The following is a 24,792-nucleotide window of genomic DNA, read 5'->3' as shown; positions in this document are numbered from 1 at the left end:
ATGAAATAGTCCAAAAGAAGATAAGTAAAAAGGATTAAAGGCACACAGAAATAGATAAGGAGAGAGCAGTCAATGGGACAGAGATTTAACCCAAAATGTTTAAATGTTTCAATTAAGAGCAATGATCATGTGATTGGATAAAAATCAAATGAGCAAAAAGCCCTAATCAAATGTTATTCACAAAAGACACTTTTAAACATGAAGTTAAAGAAAAATGACACAAAGTATGGGGAAAAAAGTACCATAAAACATCAACCAAACCGTATTAACATCAGACAAATGTTGAAGATGTTTGAAGGCAGAAAAGATACTTGAAGTAAAGGAGGCCATTTAAACATATTAATTGCTTCAATTTACCATGAAGACCCAATCATTCTAACATGCCACAACATGTTTTGCATGTAACACATTAAACTAACCTCTAAAAATACAGCCTTAAAACACAGCAACAATAGGACACACAGAGTGAAAATAAATTTAGAAATTCACAGAGTGGGAGATTGTAGTAGAACATCTCTCAGAAAATGATACAACAAACAAAAAATCAGTACAAAAACAGAGAATGTAAACAACGTGGTTGACATGTTTGAGCTAATGGACATATTATATATAACAGTAAACCCAAGGACTGCAAAAACGCCTTATTTTCCAGCACACATATAATATTATAAATATTGACCATATGTTGGGTCATAAAGCAAGTTTCAACAAATTTCAAAGGACTGAAATCATATAGATTATATTCTGTAACAACAAAGTGATTAAGCTATCTATTAGAAAAAGAACAAAATATAAAGACAGCTAGGAAAAACACCACCACAATGGGAATATAAACATTTTGGACTGAATAGTAATGAAAATATAACTGATTAAAACTTCAGGGATACAGCTATGGTCATACCTAGAAGGAAATATATGTTTGGAAATGTGAATATTAAAAAAATATGAAAAGCTAAATATCAAAGAGCTAAACACTGCAATGTAAAAAATTTAGAGAAAAAAAGAAGAGCAAATAAAACCAAAGAAAATAGAGGAAAATAGGAAAGATAAAAAAAGAAAGAGGAAAATAGGAAAGATAAAAATAGAAAGAGGAAAATAGGAAAGATAAAAATAGAAGTAAACAATTGTATTGTTTATATTGCTTATTTTTATTCTATATTATTTATATAACAGAAACAATAAGATCATTCCTGGAAAGCTTTGGAATTGATAAATTCTGGTGAATATAATCAAGAAAAAAAGAGAAGGCATAAATATTCAATGTTAGGAATAAAGAGTAGGGCAAAACAATAAAACCTTTATGTATTAAAAATGTAAAAGGAAAATACGAATAGTTTTCTGCTAAAATATTTGAAAATTTAGATGAACAAGATAGATTCCTAGAAAATACTACTTGTCAAAATCAACATGAGAAGTAATAAGAATTAAGAATAGTCCTATAACTATTAAAGACATTAAATCATTTATTATACATTTTCCCACAAAGGAAACCACAGGGTCATATGGCTTTCAAGTAAATTATATCAATAATTAAGGAACAATAACACCAATGTTATATATACCCTTAGAGGAAAGAAAAACAAAAACCACTTTCTATCTCTGGGCCATCATAACCCTATATGAACACTTCATAAGAATATTATGAGAGGGGCATGCCTGGGTGGCTCAGTGGGTTAAGCATCTGACTTCAGCTTAGGTCATGATCTCAAGGTCCTGGCACCAAGCTCTGAGTTTGCTTGGCACTCAGTGGTGAGTCTGCTTATTCCTATTTCTGGCCCTCCCCCTGCTCTCTTTTCCTCTCTCTCTCAAAAAAAGTAAAATCTTAAAAAAACTTATTATATATTTAATATAAAATATTTAATATACTTTATTAAATATATTATATATTTAGTAAAACATATTTTTATATTTATTTTATATGCATTTTATATATAAATGAATATATTTCTTCTTTATGAGAAAACTGCAGACCATTTGACTCATGAACATAGTTTCAAAAACTTTAAACATCAAAAATATATAAGCAAGAATAAGTAGGGTTTATACTGTTAATGTAAGTTTAGTTTACCATTTAAAAAGTCAACATTATTCATTGGTTTACTAGAACCAAGGGGGAAAACCATCAACTCAGTAGATGCAGAAAAGCAGCTTAATAATATTCAATATCCACTCCTGATTAACAATTATTAGCAGGGGGTGCCTGGGTGGCTCAGTTGGTTAAATGGCCAACTCTTGATTTCAGCTCAAGTCATGATCTCAGGGTTGTGAAATCAAGCCCCAAGTCAGGCTCCTTGCTTAGCAGGGAGTCTGCTTGAAATTCTCTCTCCCCCTCTCTCTCTGCCCCTTCCCACCCCCAAACTTTTTTTAGCAAAAAGCAATATGAAGGAGCCCTCCTCCCTTATCTGATAAAGGATATCTATGACAAATGTATGACAATATTTTATTTAATATCTACTCCTTTGAGATCAACAATAAAACTAAAATCTGTGCTATCCTCACTCGTATTCAACATTGTACTCAAATTCCTAAGCAGTGTGGTAAAGCTAGAAAAACATAAAAGATATGAAAATTAGAAAGACATAAATAAAACTGTCATTATTATGCATAAATAATATATGGTCATTCATGTATATTGAAAACCTAAAAATGTTTTCAGTTAAATTTTTAAAATTAATGTATGGAAGTAATGATGTGGATAAAAAGATCATAGAAAATCAAATTTTAAAAAGGTACCCAAATAAATATATCATATATCCAAGAGCATGTTTAGTAATACGTGCAAAGTATCTATGCAGAAAACTATAAAATATCATTGCAACAAATTAAAGATACACCAAATGGAAAGACACAGCAATTTCTTGGATTGAGAATGTTGTTTTTTTTAAATATTATTTTTCTCTGAACTGATTTATAGATGTATTGCAAGCCAATAAAAAAATCCCAGCAGCTCTTTGTAAAACTCGTGAAGCTAATTCTAAAATTAATAAATTGAAGAACAAAATAAAATGCATTGCTTTACTGAATATTAAGAATTTTTATACATCGTAATTAAGGCAATACAATTTTGGTATAAATACTGATAAGTAAACCAATGGAGTAGAAGAGAGGGCCCAGAAAACGTCCTGGACAGGTGGACTATTAAATGATAACAAAAGAGTCACTGGAAAGTTGTAAGGAAAGGAAAATCCTTTCAATGAATGAAGCTGTAAAAATTACCTATTTATATGGGGGAAAAAAATATCTTTACACCCTCACACCTTCACACTTTTCCTACCCTGGGATAAAAATATCCTTCTTGTTGGATGACAGATTTAACTGTGGAAGGCAAAACAATAAACTTCTGGAATAGATATAGAAAATTTCTAACAGGATATAAACTAATAGCTATAAAAAATAACTTTGGCTATGTAATACTTAAAAGAACCTCTATTTGTCAAAAGATACCATTAAGAGTTACAAGATGGAAGACATAGAATGGAGGAATACACTTACCAAATCTAACTAACAAAGATCTGGTAACTAGAATATATGAAGAACTCCTATAAAAGAATTAAAAAAAGGCAACATAAAAATGGGCGGAGACTTGAATCGGTACTTAACGAAAGAGGATGTCCAAATGGCAAATAATCACCTGAAAAAGTACTCGACCTCATTATTCATCAGGAAAGGTCTGAAATAAGGCTACATACTCAACCAGAATGTCTATTGTGAAAATTTGAGTAATATTCCAATCCTCAAGGATGTGAAGAGCTGTAGAAACTTATGCTGCTGGGGGGTGAAATTGGTACAATTCACTTGAGAAATTAGCAGATTTACCAAAGCTGAACATATGTGTACCATGACCTCACAGTGCCACTCATATATACCATCCAGAAATATATACACATGTGCATCAAAAGACATATACAAAATGTTCCTCGCAGCAGCATTAATAATAGTAAGAAGCTGGAAATAGTCCAGATGCTTACCAACAGTAGAGTGGATAAACTGTGGTAGTCACATACAATAGAAGAATGAAAGAGCTACAGCTACTTGAAAAAGAATATTGTAAATAAAACCTTAAGGGAATCAAGTCGAGCCAATTACCATGAACATCTGGATTGGAGGGAGGGGCTTTTAGAGGCTGACTGCAATTCATGACCTGCCATCAGTGTTTGTCTAGTGATAAGTCATCATACAATTTTGTCTGTGAACTTCTTTTCTGGATGTATGTCATCTTTCTCAACAAAAAGGGTTCAGAAATTTGAACTGATGAGTAAAGGAAGGGAGAGTAGTAGAGCAGGGAAGTCACCTTTTCCTTGAAGGGTAGAAAGGCTAGGATCCCTAGGGAGAGAGAGGAAGGGAAGGAGCAAAGGGGCAGACAGTGGGAGAGGGGTCAGAAGGCAAACTGCTTCCTTTGCCATTTTACAGGTTCAAGTCAAAAAGGACAACAGGGGGGATCCGGTCTTTGGTCCCAAGATACCTGCCTTGGTGCTTCAGAAATCATGGTGCCAAGATATCTTAATGTTTCAGAAATCTTGGTACCAAGATACCGTAGTGTTACAGAAATCTTGGCCTCAACATATCTGCCTCATGGTTTCAGAAATCTTTTTTAGTTATGGGAAGGAAAATCTCCCGTTACAACTTCCTTTTTGATGAAAAAATGCCTCTGTATCCTTCTAGACTGTACCAGGTCTCATAGTATTCTTTTAGATTGCATAGTTGTTTGTTTAGAATTATTAATTTTTTTTTAAGATTTTATTTATTAATTCAGGAGAGACACACAGAAAGAGGCAGAGACATAGGCAGAGGGAGAGGCAGGCTTCGTGCGGGGAGCCTGATGTGGGACTCATCCCGGGACCCCAGGATCATGCCCTGAGCCTAAGGCAGTCCTTCAACCCCTGAGCCACCCGGGCGTCCCTAGAATTATTTTTTTGTAAACCTCTTAGGGAGAAAAACTAGTTCTTTTGTTGGCTTGCTTCAGAAATGTGAATGAGCTAATTCTAGTAGTTCTTGGTACAGAGCCTCAAGGTCTCTAGATGCAAGTTCAATATTTAACACCAGTCTACAAGACACAACTATTTAAGTTCCCATCCCTCAGAGACTGGTTCGTTTTGCTTTCGTCCCTGATGACTTCAGGCATTATAATTTTTGCCATGGGGGTTATAGAAGGAGCATAAAGCCTGCAAATGGATACTCCTTGCATGTTCACTAAATGAGAAAAATGCCTGGAGAGGGGAGACACGATTGAGATCTCATTCCAACAAATGAATACTCTTTCTTGAGGTTAAACATTTATCCTGGGAAGTAGAGCAGGACACACTATTGGGAAATAGTACTCCAGTGATTCCGAAGATATAAACAGTTTTCTTTTTTTTTTAATTTTTATTTATTTATGATAGTCACACAGAGAGAGAGAGAGAGAGAGAGAGAGGGAGGCAGAGACACAGGAGAGGGAGAAGCAGGCTCCATGCACTGGGAGCCTGACGTGGGATTTGATCCCGGGTCTCCAGGATCGCGCCCTGGGCCAAAGGCAGGTGCTAAACCGCTGCGCCACCCAGGGTTCCCTCAACCACCCTTTTCTGCGACAAAAAAGACAGCCTGCTCTTTGTGTGTGTGTGTGTGTGTGTGTGTGTGTGAGAGAGAGAGAAAGAGAGAGAGAGAGAGAGAGAGAGAGAGAGTTGCCGGGAGCAGGGTGGGCACAAACTTGAACCACGGATTCCCCTTCCTGTTAGATGCCCAGAGTATACCGTTTTAGAGGGGGAAGGAGGAGGAGTTATGTCTTTAGTTCAAGTTCTCTGCAAATATATAACCTCTTTTCTAGTTTGCTGGAGTGGCCTCAATATAACTGCATGCTTTTACATGAAACTCTTAAAGCTCACATGTGGAATCCAGACCATATTCAGGGACCCGGATGGGAGCCAGGGCTTTGCCTGGCTCACAGCATCCATACGTGTTAACTTCTGTCACGATGAGTACTATGAATGGTATCCCTCAGGAGGACCACCCTTCTGTCCTTGGGTGGCTACTGCACCGTTCCTTGAATGTCTCCTGGAGACATACCCACCGTGGGACCCAGACCGATACTGCTCTTTACTGGGTCCCAATTCTGACGTCAGAAGAATGAAGAACTTGGATTCCACGAGCTCTTGGACTTGAAGATCTCCCTTCTGTGGCGTAGCCCGGTGTCCTCAGGAGCTGGGTGTTCGTGAGCCCTGGTTTTTAGCCGTGGCTGCTGCTGCTGCGGTGTCTGTGGCTGGAAGAGAGGGTTCCGCTCGCCTCTCCAGGAGGCACTGCCGGTCCTTCCCTGGGCAGGGGTTGCGGAGGTTACCAAAACCTGGCGAACCGGATGGCAGGGACAGATGTTACCTAATTTGGTCCAAGAACAAAGAGGGTGTGAAACATTTGGAAATCCTCCACAGCGCACCGGGATGGGGGAGCTTGGGGGAGGAGAAGACACAGAGCAGCACCCAGGGTTTCCGAGGGAGCCTGCTGCAGCCCCGGGGGTGAGCATGGTGTAATCACCGTAGTCCACCCTTACGCGCAGAAATACATTTCGAGGCCCCTCGGTGGGTACCTGGAGTCCTGGATAATAGCAGACGGCGCCGCCTACGCGGATCACGTATATACTACGTGTGTGTTTTCCCTGTACATACATACCTGTGATGAATTTTAATTCACAAATTAGGCGCAGTAAGAGATGGGCGATCGTCGCTAATAATTAGAGCAATTATAACAATATACTGTAATCAAGGTAACGTCAGTGTGGTCTCTCTCAGCATACCTCCCGGACCGGACTTACCCATGGCGCGGTGCTGACGTAAGGCGCTGAAGTGCCTACCTGATGAGAGGTGTGCCCCGAGCGGCAGCTACCGGTGTGCCCTGAGGGGGAGCCACCGCAGCCCTTGGTGCTAAGGCACTGAAGTGCCTACCTGCTGAGAGGTGTGCCCTGAGGGGGGGCCACCGCCACCCTTGGCGTGGTGCTGACTGAGGCGCTGAAGTGCCTACCTGCTGAGAGGTGTGCCCCGAGGGGCAGCTACCGGTGTGCCCTGAGGGGGGGCCACCGCTGCCCTTGGTGTGGTGCTGATGTAAAGTGCTGAAGTGCCTACCTGCAGAGAGGTGTGCCCTGAGGGGGGGGCCACGCCGCCCTTGGTGTGGTGCTGACGTAAGGCGCTGAAGTGCCTACCTGCAGAGGGGTGTGCCCTGAGGGGGGGGCCACGCCGCCCTTGGTGTGGTGCTGACTGAGGCGCTGAAGTGCCTACCTGCTGAGAGGTGTGCCCCGAGGGGCAGCTACCGGTGTGCCCTGAGGGGGGGCCTCCGCTGCCCTTGGTGTGGTGCTGACGTAAGGCGCTGAAGTGCCTACCTGCAGAGAGGTGTGCCCTGAGGGGGGGCCTCCGTTGCCCTTGGCGTGGTGCTGACGTAAGGCGCTGAAGTGCCTACCTGCCGAGGGGCAGAGAGGGCCGAGGTGTGCCCCGAGGAGCAGCTACCGCCGACTCGACTCGACCTCAGAGGGCGGCTCGCGTCCTCCAGCGGGGGGTGCCCGCAGGTGAGCCAAGCGGGGGAAGCCCGGGGGCGGCACCGCCGCACCATTCCCAGCAGCCTGCGTTTCCGAGCAGGGATCTCGTGAGTCGGCGGCGCCGCACCGACGGCTGGGGGCAGGTCGGGCAAGCTCGCGAGCCCCGTCCTCCCCGCCGGTATGACGGGGCCCGCACCTGACCCGCGAGGCTGTCGCCGGGGCGCAGCGTGGGCGCCTCGCGTTAGAAGTGCAGTCCTGTGTGTCCTACGCGCCCGGGCGCCCTCGGGTGACCCCCGCCTCGCGGAGCATCCCCACATCCCGGGACCCCCCAGGTGCCTCCGGCGCAGGGACGGTCCTGCGCGCTCCCGCGGCCGCCCGGCCTGAGGCTGCGGGCGGGAGGCGGCGCGCGGCGCGTGGGGGGCGCCGGGCCGAGCCGCGGGGCCTGTCATGGCGGCCCCGCCGCTGGGGCGGTGTCGCGGCCGCGGCAGGAAGGGTCTGGGGTCCGCGCCCCGCCCGCCAGGCCCCGCGGGGGCGCCCGCCTCCCGCGCCGCGGGCCCGCCCTGCCCCAGGCTCGGCCTCGCGTCGGGCGCCCCCCCGGGGCGGCGGCGGCGGCGGCGGCGGCGGGACCCGGGCCTCGCGCGACCTCCGCCGGCGCCCCCGCGCGTCCCGGGCCGGCGGCGGGGCCCGCCCGGCGCCCTCCCCGCCCCCGCCCGCCGCGCCCCGCCGCCCGCCGCCCGCCGCCCGCGGCCCCCACCCACCGGCCGCTCCTCCCCTCTCCCCACCCTCCTCCTCCGCCCCCTCCCCTCCCCCGCCGCCTCGCCGACTGCTCGGCCGCGCGGCTCCGGCGCCCGGGCCCGGAGCGCAGGCGGCGAGGCCACCGCACCTGCAGCGCGCTCGGCGGCCGAGCCGGCGCCTCGCCTCCCGCCGCCGGCCTCGCCCCCCGCCCCGCCCGCCCGCGCCGGCGCCCCCGCGGCCCGCGCCCCGCGCCCCCGGCCGACGACGATGACCACTTCCCTGCAGGACGGGCAGGGCGCCGCGGGGCGGGCGGCCGCCCAGGACTCGCCGCTGGCCGCCCAGGTGTGCGGCGCTGCCCGGGGGAGGGGCGACGCCCGCGGCCCGGCGCCCGCGCCCGCGCCCGCGCCCGCGCCCGCTCCCTGGGGGCCCGCGCGGGCGCTCCTGCCCCCTCCGGCCGGGGCCCGCGGCCGCGCCGCAGACAGGTAGGCAGCCCTCGGAGGGCGCGGGGGAGTGGCCGGCGGGCGGCCGGCGGGGGCTGCGGAGGCGGGCCCGGGGGCGAGCCATGTGCCGAGCGGGGCCAAGTTTGTGAAAGTCTCTGAAGACGATTCCCCTGGAGCTGGCTCCCGCCGGCGCGGCAGGACATTGCGATCTCCCGGCGCCTTATAAATAGCATCGCCGTTTCAATGGGAGCTCCCGGGGGCTCCCGCCTCTGCCCGTCGCGTGCGCCGCGAGGCCGGGTGACCCCCACCCCACCCCCTCGTGGCCCTGCACTGAAAGAAAGAAAGAAAGAAAGAAAGAAAGAAAGAAAGAAAGAAAGAAAACCAAAAAAAAAAAAAAAAAAATCCCACCAAAACCCAACCCCCCTCCCCAACCCGAATCCTTTTTATTTTATATATTACAAAAATCGTGGCATAAATGAGTTCACCTCCCACATAGAGTCTTGCAGCGACCCTGGGGAGGCAAAGCACGGATTGACATCGGAGCAGCCCTGCTTTGCTGTTCGGTAGGAAAGAATAGAGGCTTTACAAGGTTTCCCAATCTCCATAGCGTTCAGCACCAAGTGCTTTTAGAGTTCACAATTCTGCACAGACTTTAAGAAGGAAAAAGACTGCAACAATACAAAAAAAAAAAAATCTGTAGTCTTTTATATTCATACATTGAAATGGTACTCCCCCTCCTCCTCCCCTCCCCCCCCCCCCCCCCAGATTTTCAAAGTGCTTCAACTTCACTAAAGTTAAAATTACTCTGCAGTGGACTAGAGTACATTTATACTAGCAAGTTCTATTCACTTACCTCTTCAAAAACACTGCCTTGCGGTTTAGTATCTATAAGCACTTGAAAAATCAACAGACTGTGTGTGGGCAACATTGTGAATGAAATTTGAAGTGAGATGAGCCACAGCTATAATTAATAAGCCATAACTTCCAAAGTGATTAGTGAAATAGCATAGGGACGGATTCGCTAAATGTTTGTAGACTTTGTCGATTTAATAGATCCATAAGAATGTCTAACTTCTCAGGTTGGTTTTTTGCATCAGTGATTACAGAGTCTGTGTTTCAGCTTCAGGAAAATGATCAAAAATGCTGGAATTGGAGTTAACAATGCCTAGTGATTTTTTTTTTTTTCAAAAGGCCTCCAAAAAAGAAGATAGGACTACTATAGAAAATTGGTTTATACCAATGAACGTGTTTTATTGTGACCCACATACAGTACATCACAGACCTTTGCTGTATACTTCATATAATATTAGTGTTGTCACAGAGTGGCACATGTTGGCCGTAACTTCTTAATCCTGTCAGCAATTATATTTTACATTCCGCTTTATGTAAATTACATCCTATGTTCTCTTGGTGTAGGAGAAAAAAGAAAGATCTTGATGTTCTGGAAATGCCATCTATTCCAAACCCTTTTCCTGAGCTATGCTGTTCTCCATTTACATCTGTGTTGTCAGCAGGCCTGTTTCCCAAAGCAAATTCAAGGAAAAAGCAGGTATGCATTTTAAAATTTCCTAATTCAAAAATCTTAGGAGTTCTAAATCCATATGGTTTTTAAGATACTCAGTAATTTATAAAAGTAACAAAGGGTTAATATGGCCTAGTTTAAATGACTATTGGCTGACAAAGTTTTCGGTATCATTCTCCTTTGAGGCCTCAGTTTTCACAGCTGTATAATGGGAATGGTAAAACTTACCGACCAGGCTTTCGGGATGGGTTAAATGAGAGAGTATATGTAAAGTACGGAGTCTGGGAGTTATTGTTGTTTCCAGGGTAGGTGGGAGAGTTACATGTGATAATTATCAATTTTAGTCAGAAGGAGGGCAGTGGTATTGGGGTGAGAAAGAGGTTGTCTGATTTCTTTAAATATTTTTTAATTTCTATTTATTTATGATAGTCACAGAGAGAGAGAGAGAGAGAGAGAGGCAGAGACACAGGCAGAGGGAGAAGCAGGCTCCATGCACCGGGAGCCTGACGTGGGATTCGATCCTGGGTCTCCAGGATCACGCCCTGGGCCAAAGGCAGGCGCCAAACCGCTGCGGCACCCAGGGATCCCTCTGATTTCTTTAATACCTTCTTTAATCTTCCACATTTGCAACCCAAGCCAACCTCACTTACTGAAGGGAAGTGGTATATAATGAATCTGTGGCAAAAGGTAATTGGAATTGAGAACTTGACATGTCTTCTTTGCCAGTGAATTCCTCAGTTTGGAGGCTTCTGGCTATAAAGAAGGGAGATGACTTCTTAGTGATAATTAGAAGATGGACTTTCTTTTTATGATTTTTTGCTTTCTTTCTCAGTTTCTGGTTTGAGATTGACTTAGGCAAATTAGATTTCAAGGACCCAGCAACTATGAGGAGATCCACCATGATTATACATTTTGGAAAAAAAAGAAAAATCAGTGTATCCTAGAATAATCCCATCTTTTCTTAATATACTCCCTCCCAATTTTGAATCAGCAAAACAAAGAGAGGCTTCACTAGGCAAAATGTACCTTATTCTTGCAAGGATAGAAGCAATAAATTTAAACAGTCAGATGCTTGCAGTGAGGAGAGGGATAATGAGCGGAGAGAAGACAGTTGATCCTTTTTTCACATCTATTGTTCTCTCTCCCTTTTTCTGCACTTTGACTACCTATGATGGGTTCAATAATGTGTTTATGGTTTTAGGAATGAAGGAGATACCCTAGGGAATAGATGAGTTCTTCATAACATAATAAAGACAGTAGGAAAGCTTTCCATGGACTGTTGGGTTTTGATAGAAGTCTGGTATAACAAGGCATATATATATATGTTTGAGGGGGGCGGTTTGAAGTTTAATTGGTGCATGTGCTTTTTGGAAAAGGACTGGAGAAAGTGGGAGTAAATATTCCCAGAGCAGAGGTATGTTCTCAATTAGAGATTTTGATGGGGGAGGCAAGTCCTTAAGTGGGCGGGACTGTGACTTTGGATGAGGAAATGAACAAGGAGGAGATTCTTGAGAGCTGTATTATCAGGATGAGTTTTAAAGTCAGAGCCCAAGCAAAAAACAGCCCTGTTTTTGTCTGGACTTTTGAAGAGCTTGGGTTTTGGGTTAGTATATAAGATGGGAATATGGATGATAGATATGATGGTGGAAAAATTGATGATTGCCCTTGAGATCCAGAATGGGAAAAGGAAATGTCTGATGATGACATAATAGTCGGCTGGGGAATTTAGCAGATTGTTTCCCTGTTTATGGAGGGCCTGCTGTGTTCCTTGCACCATCCTAGGCTCTGGGGCCCTGAGCTAAGCAAAAATGCCATACAGAGGGTGCTTATCACAATGGGGCTTTGATTTGGAGTTGGTTTATGACTTAGGAGTTGGACGATAGAAGAGGAGCAGAGAGGGAGAGATCTAGATGAACACTGGGAGAATGCCTGTGTCTAGGAGAGGTCAGCGGGGCAAGGTTTGATTTGAATAGAGAGAAAATATGTTCTTAGAAGAAGAAAAAAAAGAGAGGGTGGGCACAGGTGTCAGGGTTAATTCAGGGCATGCCCTAACGGTACATGGTCATCATCCTAGTGTAAGACTTTTTTTTTTTTTAATATTTAATTTATTTATTCGTTAGAGACAGAGAGAGAAGCAGAGACACAGGCAGAGAGAGAAGCAGGCTCCTCACAGGGAACCTAATGTGGGGCTCTATCCCAGGACCCCGGGATCATGCTCTGAGCCAAAGGCAGACACTCAACCTCCTGAGCCACTAGGCATCCCACAGTAAGACTTCTTATCCTGGGGAATGATAGCATTTCTTTGGATCAGGTTTAGCAAATTGGCAAAATGGGCAAAGGGTGCTGTGTTACCATTGGCTCGGCCGGTTTCCTGCTCTGGCCTTGTGTCCTATTTCTACAGTCACTTTCTTAGAGCACTGCACCCACACAGACGGCAGTGCTGTTTCATGAGCAGAGAGTTCTGGCCCGCCTCCTAGAGACCAGTCCCAGAGGGGTGTTCCCACCCGAAAAGGGCCCTTCACAGTGGGTGATCTCTTCGCCTGCCCAAGGGTTGGGATCTCTATGAAGAGAAGGATGTCCCAGAGTTAGGGAAGAGGAGGGTTCCTTTTTACATTCTTTTATGTTTCCCACCTACACTTTGCATTTAGAACTGATCCTTTGTTTTTATTCCTTTATGTATGCTCTGTTCTTTGGACTGAGTGATGCTTTGGGAACAGCTGACTCTATGTCAGTAATTTCCTAAGCTCAGTATCTTTGTGACACAGATGACCCTTTTGCAAGATGGTATTTCTGGCCTGATTATCCCTGACCTTCACTTGAGATGATGTAAATGACTGGATGTGATAGATTTCTATTGACTATTATTTATGGCTGACACCTTACAGGAGGCTGATGTCTCTTTTCTTTATATTTTCTCTTTCACTTGTTTTGATTAACCATTCCAGGCATTTTAACAATTCTTTTCTCCCTGTAGAAAAAGTGAAGAATTGTGCTTGTTATTTACGAATAATTGACCAGAAAGTTTGAAAGAATCCAGACTAGACATGTTAAATTTCATGTGCCCTTTCAAAAACATAGTCAAAAATCGTTTTACAGGCTATATATATTTTTTTTCTAAAAATTTTTTTTTAAGAAATTGAGCTATCTACATAATGCGTGAGTGGTAAAGTGCACTGAAGCCACAAATAGGATATGCCTTATCTCTGTTTGAAAATACAGTGACTTGCTATAGGCTTTCAGTATTTTCTTTTAAAGTAGGAGCTAGAATGAGATAGAATGTGGATTCTTTATTCTCTCTCCTTCTTGTTATAATACTGGCCAGATATATTTCCTAGGCATATTTCCTTGTGTTTACCAATAGAGCAGATTTAAAGCAGATTTCTTTACGTACTTGGTCCAAAAAAATTCCTTGCAATTTAAACTTTTTATTAAAAGTGGCTTAATTTATGAATTTAGGTCTCTTTCTTTTTCTTTTTGTGATTGAAATTTACCAGGAAATCATCCCTTAGTACTTACTATTTGAAGAAAGGGAAGGAGTAAGAGATCCTTGGCCCTTGCAGAAGAATCAGTTCTTGTCTTGAGTTTGTCTACCCTCAGGTATTTTTTGTGCTGGGACTCAGCTTGTCCTGTAGGTCTGGTTAATTGCTTCCCAGGACTTTGTAGTACAACTTATTCGAAATGACGTATCTGAGTTTTTTTTTTTTTTTTTGTATTTTTTTAAAAGATTTTATTTATTGATTCATGAGAAACACACAGAGAGAGGCAGAGGCACAGGCAGAGGGAGAAGCAGGCTCCATGCAGGGAGCCCGATGTGGGACTCGATCCCAGGACTCCGGGATTGTGCCCTGAGCCAAAGGCAGATGCTCAACTGCTGAGCCACCCAGGAGTCCCAAAATAACATATCTGAAGATTTTAAAGATAAAAAGACAGCTATGAAAAACTATGTTATAAATGTTTGAGGTGGAGGAGAACTTTGAGGTCATCTAGTTGAATGCTGTTTTACAGATCAGTAAACTGAGGCTAAGAAATGCCACGTGGCTGACTGTGGCACAGCGAGGATCTGAAATCTGCATTTCTTGAGCCTTAAAGAGTCTTTTTTTTAGGAAGGTCCAGTTTCCGCAGAAGTCGAGAATTGTAAGGGTAGTACAAGGAAAAAACATGCCAGGGTTGTTCATTATAACTGCTCATAATGCCAGAGCAGGGGTGACAGTACCATTAGTTAATACTCATTTAAGAACCTAGATCAAAAAAATACTATGTCTGAATGTGTTTTGCACCTTACCACACTGTTTCTGATCTATTCTGTATTGAATTAAACCTTTTCGTATATCTCAGAAAAACACAAAATATCTTTCAAATAATTAAGAAATTACTTTTCCATATGCTTTGCCTTTGAGTTCTTTTTTCTCTCACATATCAGAAACTACGAAAAGACAAGTTCATCTCTCCCCAAATTAATGGGCCACTGATGTCATTCCTTTGTGATGCTAGTAATTAACCCAATTTACCCAGTCCTGTAGGAATTTTGCATGGCTGCTACATTAACCAAACTCTCGTATACTCATTTTTCCAATATTCACAGAAGTAGAAAGCAATCAATTATAGTCTCATATTCCCATTTTCCAGATTCAATAATTAGCAAGATTTTGCTTCATTTACTTCATCTGTTCCTTTTTGAAATTTTTCTTGTCTTTGTTGAAGTATTTTAAAATCCTGAACATCTTCTCATTGCATGCCAACCTAGTTTTGTATGCATCTCTGAAAAATATATTTTCTCATATAACCAAAATACCAGTATTTAGACAATAATAAATAACAAAAATAACAATAATTCCTTGGTATCATTTAAAACCATCTATAATCACATTGCCTCAGTTTGGAATGATACATGAAATCCTCAAATTATAAACTGGTTTTATTTCAAAGGTCTTTAAATTAGCTCTTTGGAAATTTAAATTCATTTTCAGATGGAAACAGCATCATAAGTTGCATTTAGGCTCCCCCAGGCCATTTTACAAAATCCCATTTAATGTGAAATGAAATGCAAATATCTTATATATGCAGAAAAAAATAATAGAAACAATACTTGCTCCTATTAGGGTTTCAAACAAATATGTCTTTCCAACAGCAATTTGCTACTTCTGAATGTTGGCACTTGATGAATATCATTTTTCTTGGGAGGAATTTGAAAGTACACAGATCTTTGTAGCAATATTGAAGCAGGCTTTAGAGCAGTACTCCTCAAAGGGTGGTCATTGGACCACCTTTCTCAGAATCAGCAGGGATGCTTGTTAAAAATGTTGATATGCAAGGCCTCTTGCAACACCCACTGAATAACAATGTCCTCATGAAGGGCATAGGAATTGGACTTATTTTTTTTTCTCTTTGATTTAGGTGGAAAATCAGGGATATTCTTATTCCCTGTCACTTTTAGACTCTGATCTTTCAACATTGTGGACAGTATCATTTAGTTGAAAAAAGGTAAGAATAGTACAAATGGACTTTAGTTGGTATTTTATCCAAGTGTTGATTGTTTGGAGGAAACAGAGCCTTACATGAACTGGCCTGAAAGGTTATGTTATAGTATCTGAAAGCCAAAAAGTTCACTGATCGCATGAGAGATCAGAAAAGGGGGAGTAGAAAGTCAGCCAGAATCAAGGTAGCCACTTTCTCCATTCTGCCACAAGCACAGCATATAATCTCTTCTTCTCTTTCTATGTCCATTTTGTTCTCACATTTGTCTTCAGTCTTGCTTGTCTTGATTGCACATCAGTGCACCTGGCCCCTAATGGCCACCGCATGGGAACACATCTTTCCTCCTAGTTGTGGTTCAGCACTTGGTAAGTGATGGGAGTCCACATCTGGAGATACCTGTTAGCTCAGTGTGTCCAGGTGTTTGTCAGTCACCTGTGGCCAAAGGGGCACGAGGGCCTGGACCACTGCTCGGCGAAGTTTGTGCGAACAAATTCTGTGAGCAGGAACTCCAACTTCAATGGGTATGGCATTTGGAGGTGGGGAACAAATGATGGACGATGACTCGTGTCCCCAGAAAAAAAAGATCTCAAACAAAAAACAGTGGACACAAAATCAAATCCTTATTATGTACTTATGATATATGGTGATTTACCAGTTAGTTTGGCTGATTGGCCTAGACAGTTCAAAGTCTCTACTTCCTTTGCTTCAATTCACTTAATTCAACTTATTTGACAGTGGTTTGAGTTAATACCACCCTTCAATGGTGGCTACCTCTCTTGGCCATTGTCTTGAGCTTGCATCTTAGTGATGTCCCTTAGCCTCTGATGACAGGAGCTACCAACTCAGGATTCTCCTTACTTCATGCTCGTTACTTTCACTTGTAAGAGAAGACAGCTGTCTCTTCCTATTTTAAAACTTAAATCTCCTAGCGGATCTGCTTGTCAAGGTTTTATTTCCAGTTTGAAGGTTGCCTCTAATTTTTGGTTAATTTGCAGGGTACATTTGCAATCCAACCTTTATCTGCAATATGGGTTTTATTTTTCACTTCTCCTGAAAGCTCAGCTTCTGGTTTGTTTTTCCCTAAGGGCATATATTATGTTCTTTCACCAGAGGGAAAATTGGAGCCATTCATGTTTCAATATAAATGTGGATCTTAATTAATATAAAAAAAATCTTTCTGTAGTCCTATGGACGTGGCTTTTAAACATGTCAGCTTATATAGAATAGTAAGAAATTCCATATGTAAGAATACCCTGATGTGTATTTGAGCAGGGATAGGCAGACTCGGCCATTGTCCTTCTGGCACTCTAGGTAAGGGATAGCTCAGTGGAAAACCTAGGGAGTGGCCACAAGTCTTTGCCAAGGCAGGGGAGCCAAAGGGAATCAATTTAGGAGAGAAATGGGAGAGCTGATATAGGGAGAGCATCCTTTACTTCTTGTACTTCTCTTTGGTTCTGCTCATTCCACGTTTTTCAAAGCTCCAGAGAAAATAAACAGAAATGAGAGGATTAATATTCTCTCTCTTTTTTTAAAGATTTTATTTTGAAGTAATCGTTACTCCCAATGTGGAGCTCAAACTCACAACCCCAAGATTAAGAGTCACATGCTCTACAAGCTGAGCCAGCCAGGTGCCCCAAGTACCTATTCCAAAAGAGCATTTATAAGCGGACTGTTTATTCACATACACTTGTCCATAGACGTAACGTGACATGTGGTGGTTCGGGTGTCTGGGAGGTCTTTTTGGTCCCACTGGCCCTAGAAGTTTCCTCTCACCCTTTGTTCAGATCCTCCAACACAGTCGCCACACTTTCTGTGATAAAGGGCACATTTAGGTGTCATGGGACAAGGAGCATAGGAGCCAGCTTTATGGAGATGATAGGGGCAGGAGGGGCTAGTTAAACTAGAACTTGCGCATCTACATCAAGGTATAGAGAGTCAGAAAAGGTGTCATATCTCAGAGGTGCCAGGTTAGTGGTGAAGTTATATTTAACCTTTGAAATAAGGATGTAATACTAGATGTGAAACATTGGAGGCTGACATATAAGTCCAGTGCATGGTGGTTCTGCTTGGCTTAAAGGGTGGAGGTGGTCATAACCTCTAAGTCCTTCTCCAGATTCCTCTTGCTCCACCCTTGAGTAATCCATTTGGTTGCTCTAGCCAAAATCCAAGGAGACTTCTTTTTGGTCTTTTAAGTACTGCCATACCTCTCATGGCAATATCCTTGAATTCGTGAATGTCTTTCCATCTCCATGGCTACCATCCCAACTTCAGCCACTACCTTCTCACGTACAAGAGGCTCATACATGGCCTTCTTCTAACATTAGCCTATTTTGGTCCATTCTCCATACACTTGTTAGAAACGAACTCTTAGAAAGGTAGATCACACCCGTCACTGCCTGGTTGAAAACTTTTTGATAGATTAGCATGAAGTTCAACTTTGTACCTTGGCCTAAGGGTTCTACATGATTTGGCATCTCTCTCATAACCACATCTGCATTCTACTGTTTGTTGATTATATTCCAGCCACAGTGCAGGAGCAGTCCTACCTGTTTACGAACTTGGCATCTTTTGTTCTACCTTAGAGCCTTTGTTGTCTCCTCTTGGAACCTCTTTTCCTTGCTCTTTATAGCTGACTCCTCTTTATTCTTTTTTTTTTTTTTTAAGATTTTACTTATTTATTTATTCATGAGAGAGAGGCTGAGACACAGGCAGAGGGAGAAGCAGGCTCCATGAAGGGAGCCTGATGTGGGACTCGATCCCAGGACTCAAGGATCACGCCCTGGGCTGAAGGCGACACTAAACCGCTGAGCCACCCAGGGATCCCCATCCTCTTTATTCTTTAGGTAGGTCTCAGTGTAAGATGATTTGTCAAGGAGGCCTTTTTGACTAGACTGCCTGAAGTATCCCTCCACACTTGTTTTTTTTTTATCTTGTTTTCCTCTACTCCATCACCTTTTCCTGTGCATTTCTTTGGCAGTACTTAACATAAAATGAATTGTTGCATTTATCTATTTGGTCTAAATATTTATTGCTTTTCTCTCCAGCTAGAGTATATTGTGTTCCTTGTTTTTCATTTAAAAAAGAATGAAAATGGGGCACCTTGGTTGCTCAGTTGGTTAAATGTCTGCCTTCGGCTCCAAGTGAAGATCTCAGGGTCCTGGGATTGAGTCCCACATAGGGCTCCCTGCTCAGCGGGGAGCCAGTTTCTTCCTCTGCCCCTCCCCTCCCACTCATGCATGCTCGCTCGCGCTCTCTCTCTCTCTCTCTCTCAAATAAATAAGTAAAATCTTAAAAAAAGAAAGACAGAAGGGCAGCCCCGGTGACTCAGTGGTTTAGTGCCACCTTCCGCCCAGGGCCTGATCCTGGAGACCCGGGATCGAGTCCCACATCAGGCTCCCTGCATGGAGCCTGCTTCTCCCTCTGCCTGTGTCTCTGTGTCTCTCTCTCTCTCTGTGTTTCTCATGAATAAATAAGTAAAATCTTTAAAAAGGAAAAAAAAAGAAAAAAGAATTAATCAGTGGATTATTGATAAATAGTTCAAATAAATTTAACAAATTGTATTTTGACATTTATTGTAATCATCAGTTATCTTCTTCATCAAATTAAAAAGTATTTTTAATTCTATTACCAGTTTTATTAACAAAAATAAAATTGCATGCTAGGATCCTGGACCAGTAGGATTTTTAACAGTATATATCTTTGCTTTTATTACACACATAGGATATTTTGGTCATGTATAACAAAATTAATGGATATATTTCTGATTTTGTACATTATAGATATAATGTATATAATGTACATTTTGCACATTATTCTTATTTAATGAGATTATAAGTAAAAAAGTGTTTGGTGGAGTGCTATACTTCCTTGCAGCTTACTGTAGGATAAAAATTCTCATGTTAGAAAGAGTCAAGTGGATATATCAATTGGGTTCATAATAGGAATCTCTCAGAGCAAAGGGTAATAGGTGTTAGCAAACGTTTTAATTATTAACTATTAATATCATTGGTGAATGACTTGGGCCAGTGCTTATGATGTAGAAATGCAGAGATATGAGGTGTGCAAACTTACAGTTTTCAGATCCTGCTCTTCCACAGGTACTTTATCTTAAAACTAACCTTTCTGAGAATCCACCTATGCTCATAATAACGTTCTCACCTGGTACATCACCCTGGGGCATGTAAACCTCCAGGGCATCACACACAGGGAAAACTTCCTTTAATGATTAATCGAAGCACCACAAATCAGAAGGAATTCCTGTCTTATTATGCCTTAAATAAGTTTCTGTTAAGGAGAGACATGATGAGAAGTGAGAAATTTGGTTAGTGTTGAAATGTTCTAAAATCAGGTATAGGATTGTGTGATGGGACTGATAAAAATTTTTACTGTTTATTTTTCTGTTTTTTTAAAGATTTTATTTATGAGAGAGAGAGAGAGAGAGAGAGAGAGAGAGAGGCTGAGACACAGGCAGAGGGAGAAGCAGGCTCCATGTAGGGAGCCTGCTTCGGGACTCAATCCTGGCTCTCCAGGATCAGGCCCTGGGCTGAAGGCAGTGCTAAACCACTGAGCCACCCAGGCTGCCCTATTTTTCTGGTTTTTTTTTTTTTTTTCTGGTTTTAAAAAAGATTTTATTTATTTATTCATGAGAGACACAGAGAGGCAGAGATATAGGCAGAGGGAGAAGCATACTCCCTCTGGGGAGCCTGATGCGGGACTCGATCCCAGGATCCCAGGATCATGACCTGAGCCAAAGGCAGATAGATACTCAACTACTGAGCCACCCAGACGCCCCTATTTTTCAGTTTTTAATTATTGACTTTAGTTTCTCGCTCTCCTGACTCTTGTCACAGAATATATAACCTTTGAGGGAAAGTTTCCTAAGAACAAAGTAAATAGTGCATCAGCATGAAATATTGAAATAATCTTTTGTCAAGTACTTAAATGCATTTTCTGCTATTTTCAATACTTGGGATAAACCAGTAGCTGAAAGAAAATGTGCCTGTGAGTACCTGATGTGCTTGCTGTAGGTTAGTGCTGCCGGTGAGTTCCCTGGGAGACCAACTTGGAGCACACGTTTGCCTGCAGGGCATTTACTGGACAGAACTCTTGAAAACTGTCCATGGGAATGGACAGAGGGATAAGCTGGGCCTCTGTGCAGCCACAGCACAGGCCTCAGTTGATCCCATAGTAGCTCTGGGGCTGCGTGGGCCTTAGAGTTGTTCAGAATTGGAGCAGAGGGGGTGGGTTCCCTGGGAAGGACCTGACCATGGCAGCTCTCTTGGGCTGAGTGCAGTGGCTGGAAGGGAACTTGGCTTAGAGGACTTGGTGGCTGGTGCTAGCAGATGGGAGAATGAGTACTTTAGTCCTGAAGCGGCCAGGTCTGGACAGTGTGCCACAGCATCTACAGTAGCTAGTAATTCTGATTCTTCTAAATGTGACAAATCCTTTCTGAGGCTACCAGATTATTGAAGGTAAATTGGATAAACCTGAGGTTATATCTTGTAACCTTATATAATCTGTAAACAATTTTCAGTATTTTTAAATATATTTTTTCTCAGAATGCATACCTTTATTTGAATTGAAAAGTAAAGTTGGACCTTACCTGATAGAATATAAGTCTCATCTGGCTGACTGATTTGAGAGTGAGGACTAACTTTTCCAATTATATGGTTGACATTTTCCTTAGATCGAATAAACTAAATTTATAGCCCTAAACTTTTGATGAAAATATACTTAAAGCACATTATAAGACAATGGCATTTTATTAAAAAAAAAATGGGAAGAAGTCATGCAGAAACCTCACTTTTGTGTTGGTTTGGCCAAGGTATGATAAAATTAACTTTACCCCCTAATTTTTTCTGAGTGTATCATTTTGAACAAACTGTATTTAAATAAGAGAGTAACATATCATTAACAGTAAAGCCTCATTGATAAACTGTCCAGAAATTGAGAAGGTGAATGAATCTGATTGGTAACAAATCTTTTTCCATCTCAGATGGTTTCCAATTCATTGTTTTTAGTTACATTATAAGAGGCCCTAACTGATTTATTGGATGATGGATCATTAAAAATGAATTTTGGCTCAGATGGACTTTGAAGATCGACATTGCTTTCTTCCACACCCACACTGTCTTTTCTCCCTTACTCAGCTTAATTTTTCTCTCTGGCATATAACATCTGGCATATTATATGTTCACATATATATGTGGTAATTCTCTGGCCTTTCCCACTAGAACATAAGCCCTGTAAAGACAGGGACTTTGTTTTATATACTGCTCACCTCCAGCTGATAGAGCAATGCCTGGCACTTAATAGGCTCTCAATAAATTTTGCTGAATCAAAAAATAAATTAATGAATTAATGAGTGGAAGAGGACCAGAAGAAGTGAAATATTGAGGGAATATTTGGGAATGTATCCTAATACAAGAGATAAAGAGTTTGCAAGAAAACTTAGAAAAGTGAACTTTAGTTTAGTTACTGGGAGGGGTTTGATATTGTTAAATGTTAGAGATCCGAGTCAGGATAAACTTTGAGTATTGATTTACCACTATTAGCACATTCTAAATTTGGATTACTCTTACTCAGAATAAGTTCTGTTCTTTGTCTCTTTGGTCCCCTTGGAAGCGTTTTCAGTCTCACCAGGCCATGTGTGCCAGTTAAAAAGCATGTATGCTTTATGGAGTTGAGTCCAATAAAAGCTTTTCAATCAACCCACATTCATAGTGGAAGATTACTTTCATTCTTGGGAAGGGTGACATATGCGTGTGAAGCCCAGTATTCAGATGAAAGGAGTACTTTGGTATTATTTAACTGTGTATTGGCAAGACCTGAGCCAGTATCTAGTTTCTCTTTAGAGACATTTTGCATTATATTACAGTACTCTTACTGTGCTGTGCCAGGGAAATTAAGATCAGCTGGAACACTCTGTAGGTCATTGGCTTGGAATCTCAGGGCACTGGGAACTTGATGTTTTGTTTTAATGACCTCATTTAGGCTGAACCTGTCTTTGTCTCAAAGGCATAAGAGCCTCTTTACAAAACCACGTCTGCACCTTGGGAAATACATGGGAAAGGTTTAGAGAAAAGTGACTAAATATTTGAAGGGATTGGGTCAACCTCCATGTACAGAGTACTTGATAAATGATGACTCGTTAGGTAAGGAAGATGAAGAGGCATATGCTTCAAGTCCCTTGTAGCCATCAAATTCCATCATTGTAGCCATCAAATTCCATGACGTCTGAAACATACTTTGAAGGTTGAAGAGGGGGTATTTTTAAGGAAAATGAAAGGACGAGGTGTTTACAGGTCATGTAGCCGTTCATGGGACTTGGGTTCTGGCAGATGCTCGCAGAGATTGCCAGAGGATGTCACTCTTGTGGAATGAAGCACTCCTCCATATTGCTCAAAGTGGGAGTATATGATGCGTGTATGCATATGGGGTGTGTGAGGATGGTGGGAGGGCCATATGGGAAGTTGCGTGATAAACATGGAACACCTTTCTGGAACAATCATTTTAGTTGAAAATGGGGGAAAATATTTCTATATTAAAATAAACACCCCTGTCTTTATGAGCGTCATGCACAAGTTACATGGATTTTTAAGAACAAATTTCATACCTTAGTGTCATTGCCCACCTGGAGGTGGCAAGCTCTGTGTAAGTTACTTTCTTTTGCATTTTCAGTAGTCCTGGTGGAAAAATTTGAGAAACACTAGTGTTGTTTTCAGTATTGTGGGAAGTGGTTTTTTTGTAATCCTTGGGAGGATTGGTTATCAACTTTTTTTTTCCTTCCCAGCTTTTCTCTAGCCAAAATTCTTTCTCTCTAAAGTTCCACTGATTTTGAGGCACCTGGGAGCACAGTGGTTGAGCGTCTGCCTTTGGCTCTGGTTGTGATCCTGGGTTCTTGGGATCCAGTGTCACATCAGGCTCCCCGGAGGGAGCCTGCTTCTCGCTCTGCCTGGGTCTCTGCCTCTCTCTGTCTCATGAATAAGTGAATAAAATCTAAATAAATAAATAAATAAATAAAGCTTCCCTGATTTTATTGGCGTCTATATCATTTAATATTGAGGATATCGGGTCCTTACACCTTTGAGGTGTTTTTTTCGGCTCTGTTTTCTTCAGCTCGGCAGGAAGTGGCCCTCACTGAAGCTTTGGAAAACCACTTTATTTTGAAGACCTACTTAAGGGCTTATTTTGATACCTCAGCAGTTTGGGGCATTTTTGACCTACTCTTCCTTTTTTGACATCTATCACTTATAGGCCTCTGTCATAGGATCTCAGTGTTGGCTTCCTTAGGGTTTCATCCTAGAACTTTTTTTCACCTTAGTTTCCTTTTATTGCTCTGGTGATCTCATCTACCCCCATGGCCTCAACTGCAATATACATAGAAGTCTAGACTAGTCATACTAGACAGTCTGCTACATATCTTCACTTATACTGTCTATTGGCATATCAAATTTGGTGTATTCCAAATTGAATTAATCCTTTTCCTCTTCCACTTGTTCTTTCTGCTTTCCCTTCCTTAGGAGTGGCATACTCTACCTATGCTAGAAATAAAAAATCCTAGTTCTTAGTTCCCTCACGTTTCCTCTCTCTCCTCATCTGATTGGTTACAAAGTCCTCTTGGAAAAAACACTTGACTTTATCCATTCTGCGTTAGGTGTCCTGCTCTGAGATAATCTACCAGGTCCGGTCTGTTGCTTTATCAGTGTGTTTGCTTATCAGTGTTCTGTGATCCAGGAAGCTCACCAGTGGCAGCAAGAGCCAAGTCTGCCTTGGACATCAGTGCGCTTCCAGATCTTAGCATTGTGCCTGGCACATCGTAGGTCCTCTGTAAATACTTGCTGAATGAACAGATGGTTCAGATAGCACTTTTACCCAGAGTAGGATTCATTTCTAAAATATCTGATAGATGACCATCCATATGGTCTCCTTGAGCATTTTCAATGATAATAAGTTCATTTTGCCTTGTGATCAACAAAATCTCTATATAAATGCCTTCTTAGGAACTGCATGAAAACCAAGGGTGTATATCATTTGTTTAATTGCTTAATTTTTTATAGGATTTTTACCTTTCCCTATTTAAACCTTAGTTTTGATCTGCTATCCCAGCATGTCAGGATATTATT

The 24,792-nt window shown here is 42.5% G+C and overlaps 2 protein-coding genes across 4 annotated transcripts in view; one reads left to right on the top strand and one right to left on the bottom strand.

Moving 5' to 3' along the window:
• Positions 1–2,298: 2,298 nt before the first annotated feature.
• LOC121471442 (microtubule cross-linking factor 1-like) lies at positions 2,299–8,129 on the bottom strand. 3 transcript variants are annotated; one of them, XR_005982690.1, is made up of 2 exons: positions 6,557–7,232; positions 2,299–6,348 (listed from the first exon to the last, which is right to left on the bottom strand). XR_005982690.1 is itself a non-coding variant. In XM_041722222.1 (2 exons), the coding sequence occupies exons 1-2, from the start codon at positions 7,942–7,944 to the stop codon at positions 6,307–6,309; spliced, it is 567 nt and encodes a 188-aa protein (XP_041578156.1). In that variant the 5' UTR covers positions 7,945–8,129; the 3' UTR covers positions 2,299–6,306. The 3 variants fall into 3 exon arrangements, 2 of the variants coding, with proteins under 2 accessions (XP_041578156.1, XP_041578155.1); XM_041722222.1 differs by lacking the exon at positions 6,557–7,232 and adding an exon at positions 7,420–8,129; XM_041722221.1 differs by lacking the exon at positions 6,557–7,232 and adding an exon at positions 7,343–8,124.
• A 336-nt stretch (positions 8,130–8,465) lies between these two features.
• GRB14 (growth factor receptor bound protein 14) overlaps positions 8,466–24,792 on the top strand; it is a 114,737-nt gene continuing 98,410 nt past the window's right edge. Inside the window, exons 1-2 of the mRNA XM_041722219.1 lie at positions 8,466–8,712; positions 10,087–10,219. Coding sequence (XP_041578153.1) covers positions 8,498–8,712; positions 10,087–10,219 — 348 coding nt within the window. The 5' untranslated portion in view covers positions 8,466–8,497. The remainder of the gene's footprint in view (positions 8,713–10,086; positions 10,220–24,792) is intronic.

The sequence above is a fragment of the Vulpes lagopus genome, chromosome 11 (genome assembly GCF_018345385.1).
Source record: "Vulpes lagopus strain Blue_001 chromosome 11, ASM1834538v1, whole genome shotgun sequence".
Taxonomy (NCBI): Eukaryota; Metazoa; Chordata; class Mammalia; order Carnivora; family Canidae; genus Vulpes; species Vulpes lagopus.
Note: the sequence above shows the minus strand (reverse complement) of the source record. Positions and strands in the feature narration are given on the sequence as shown.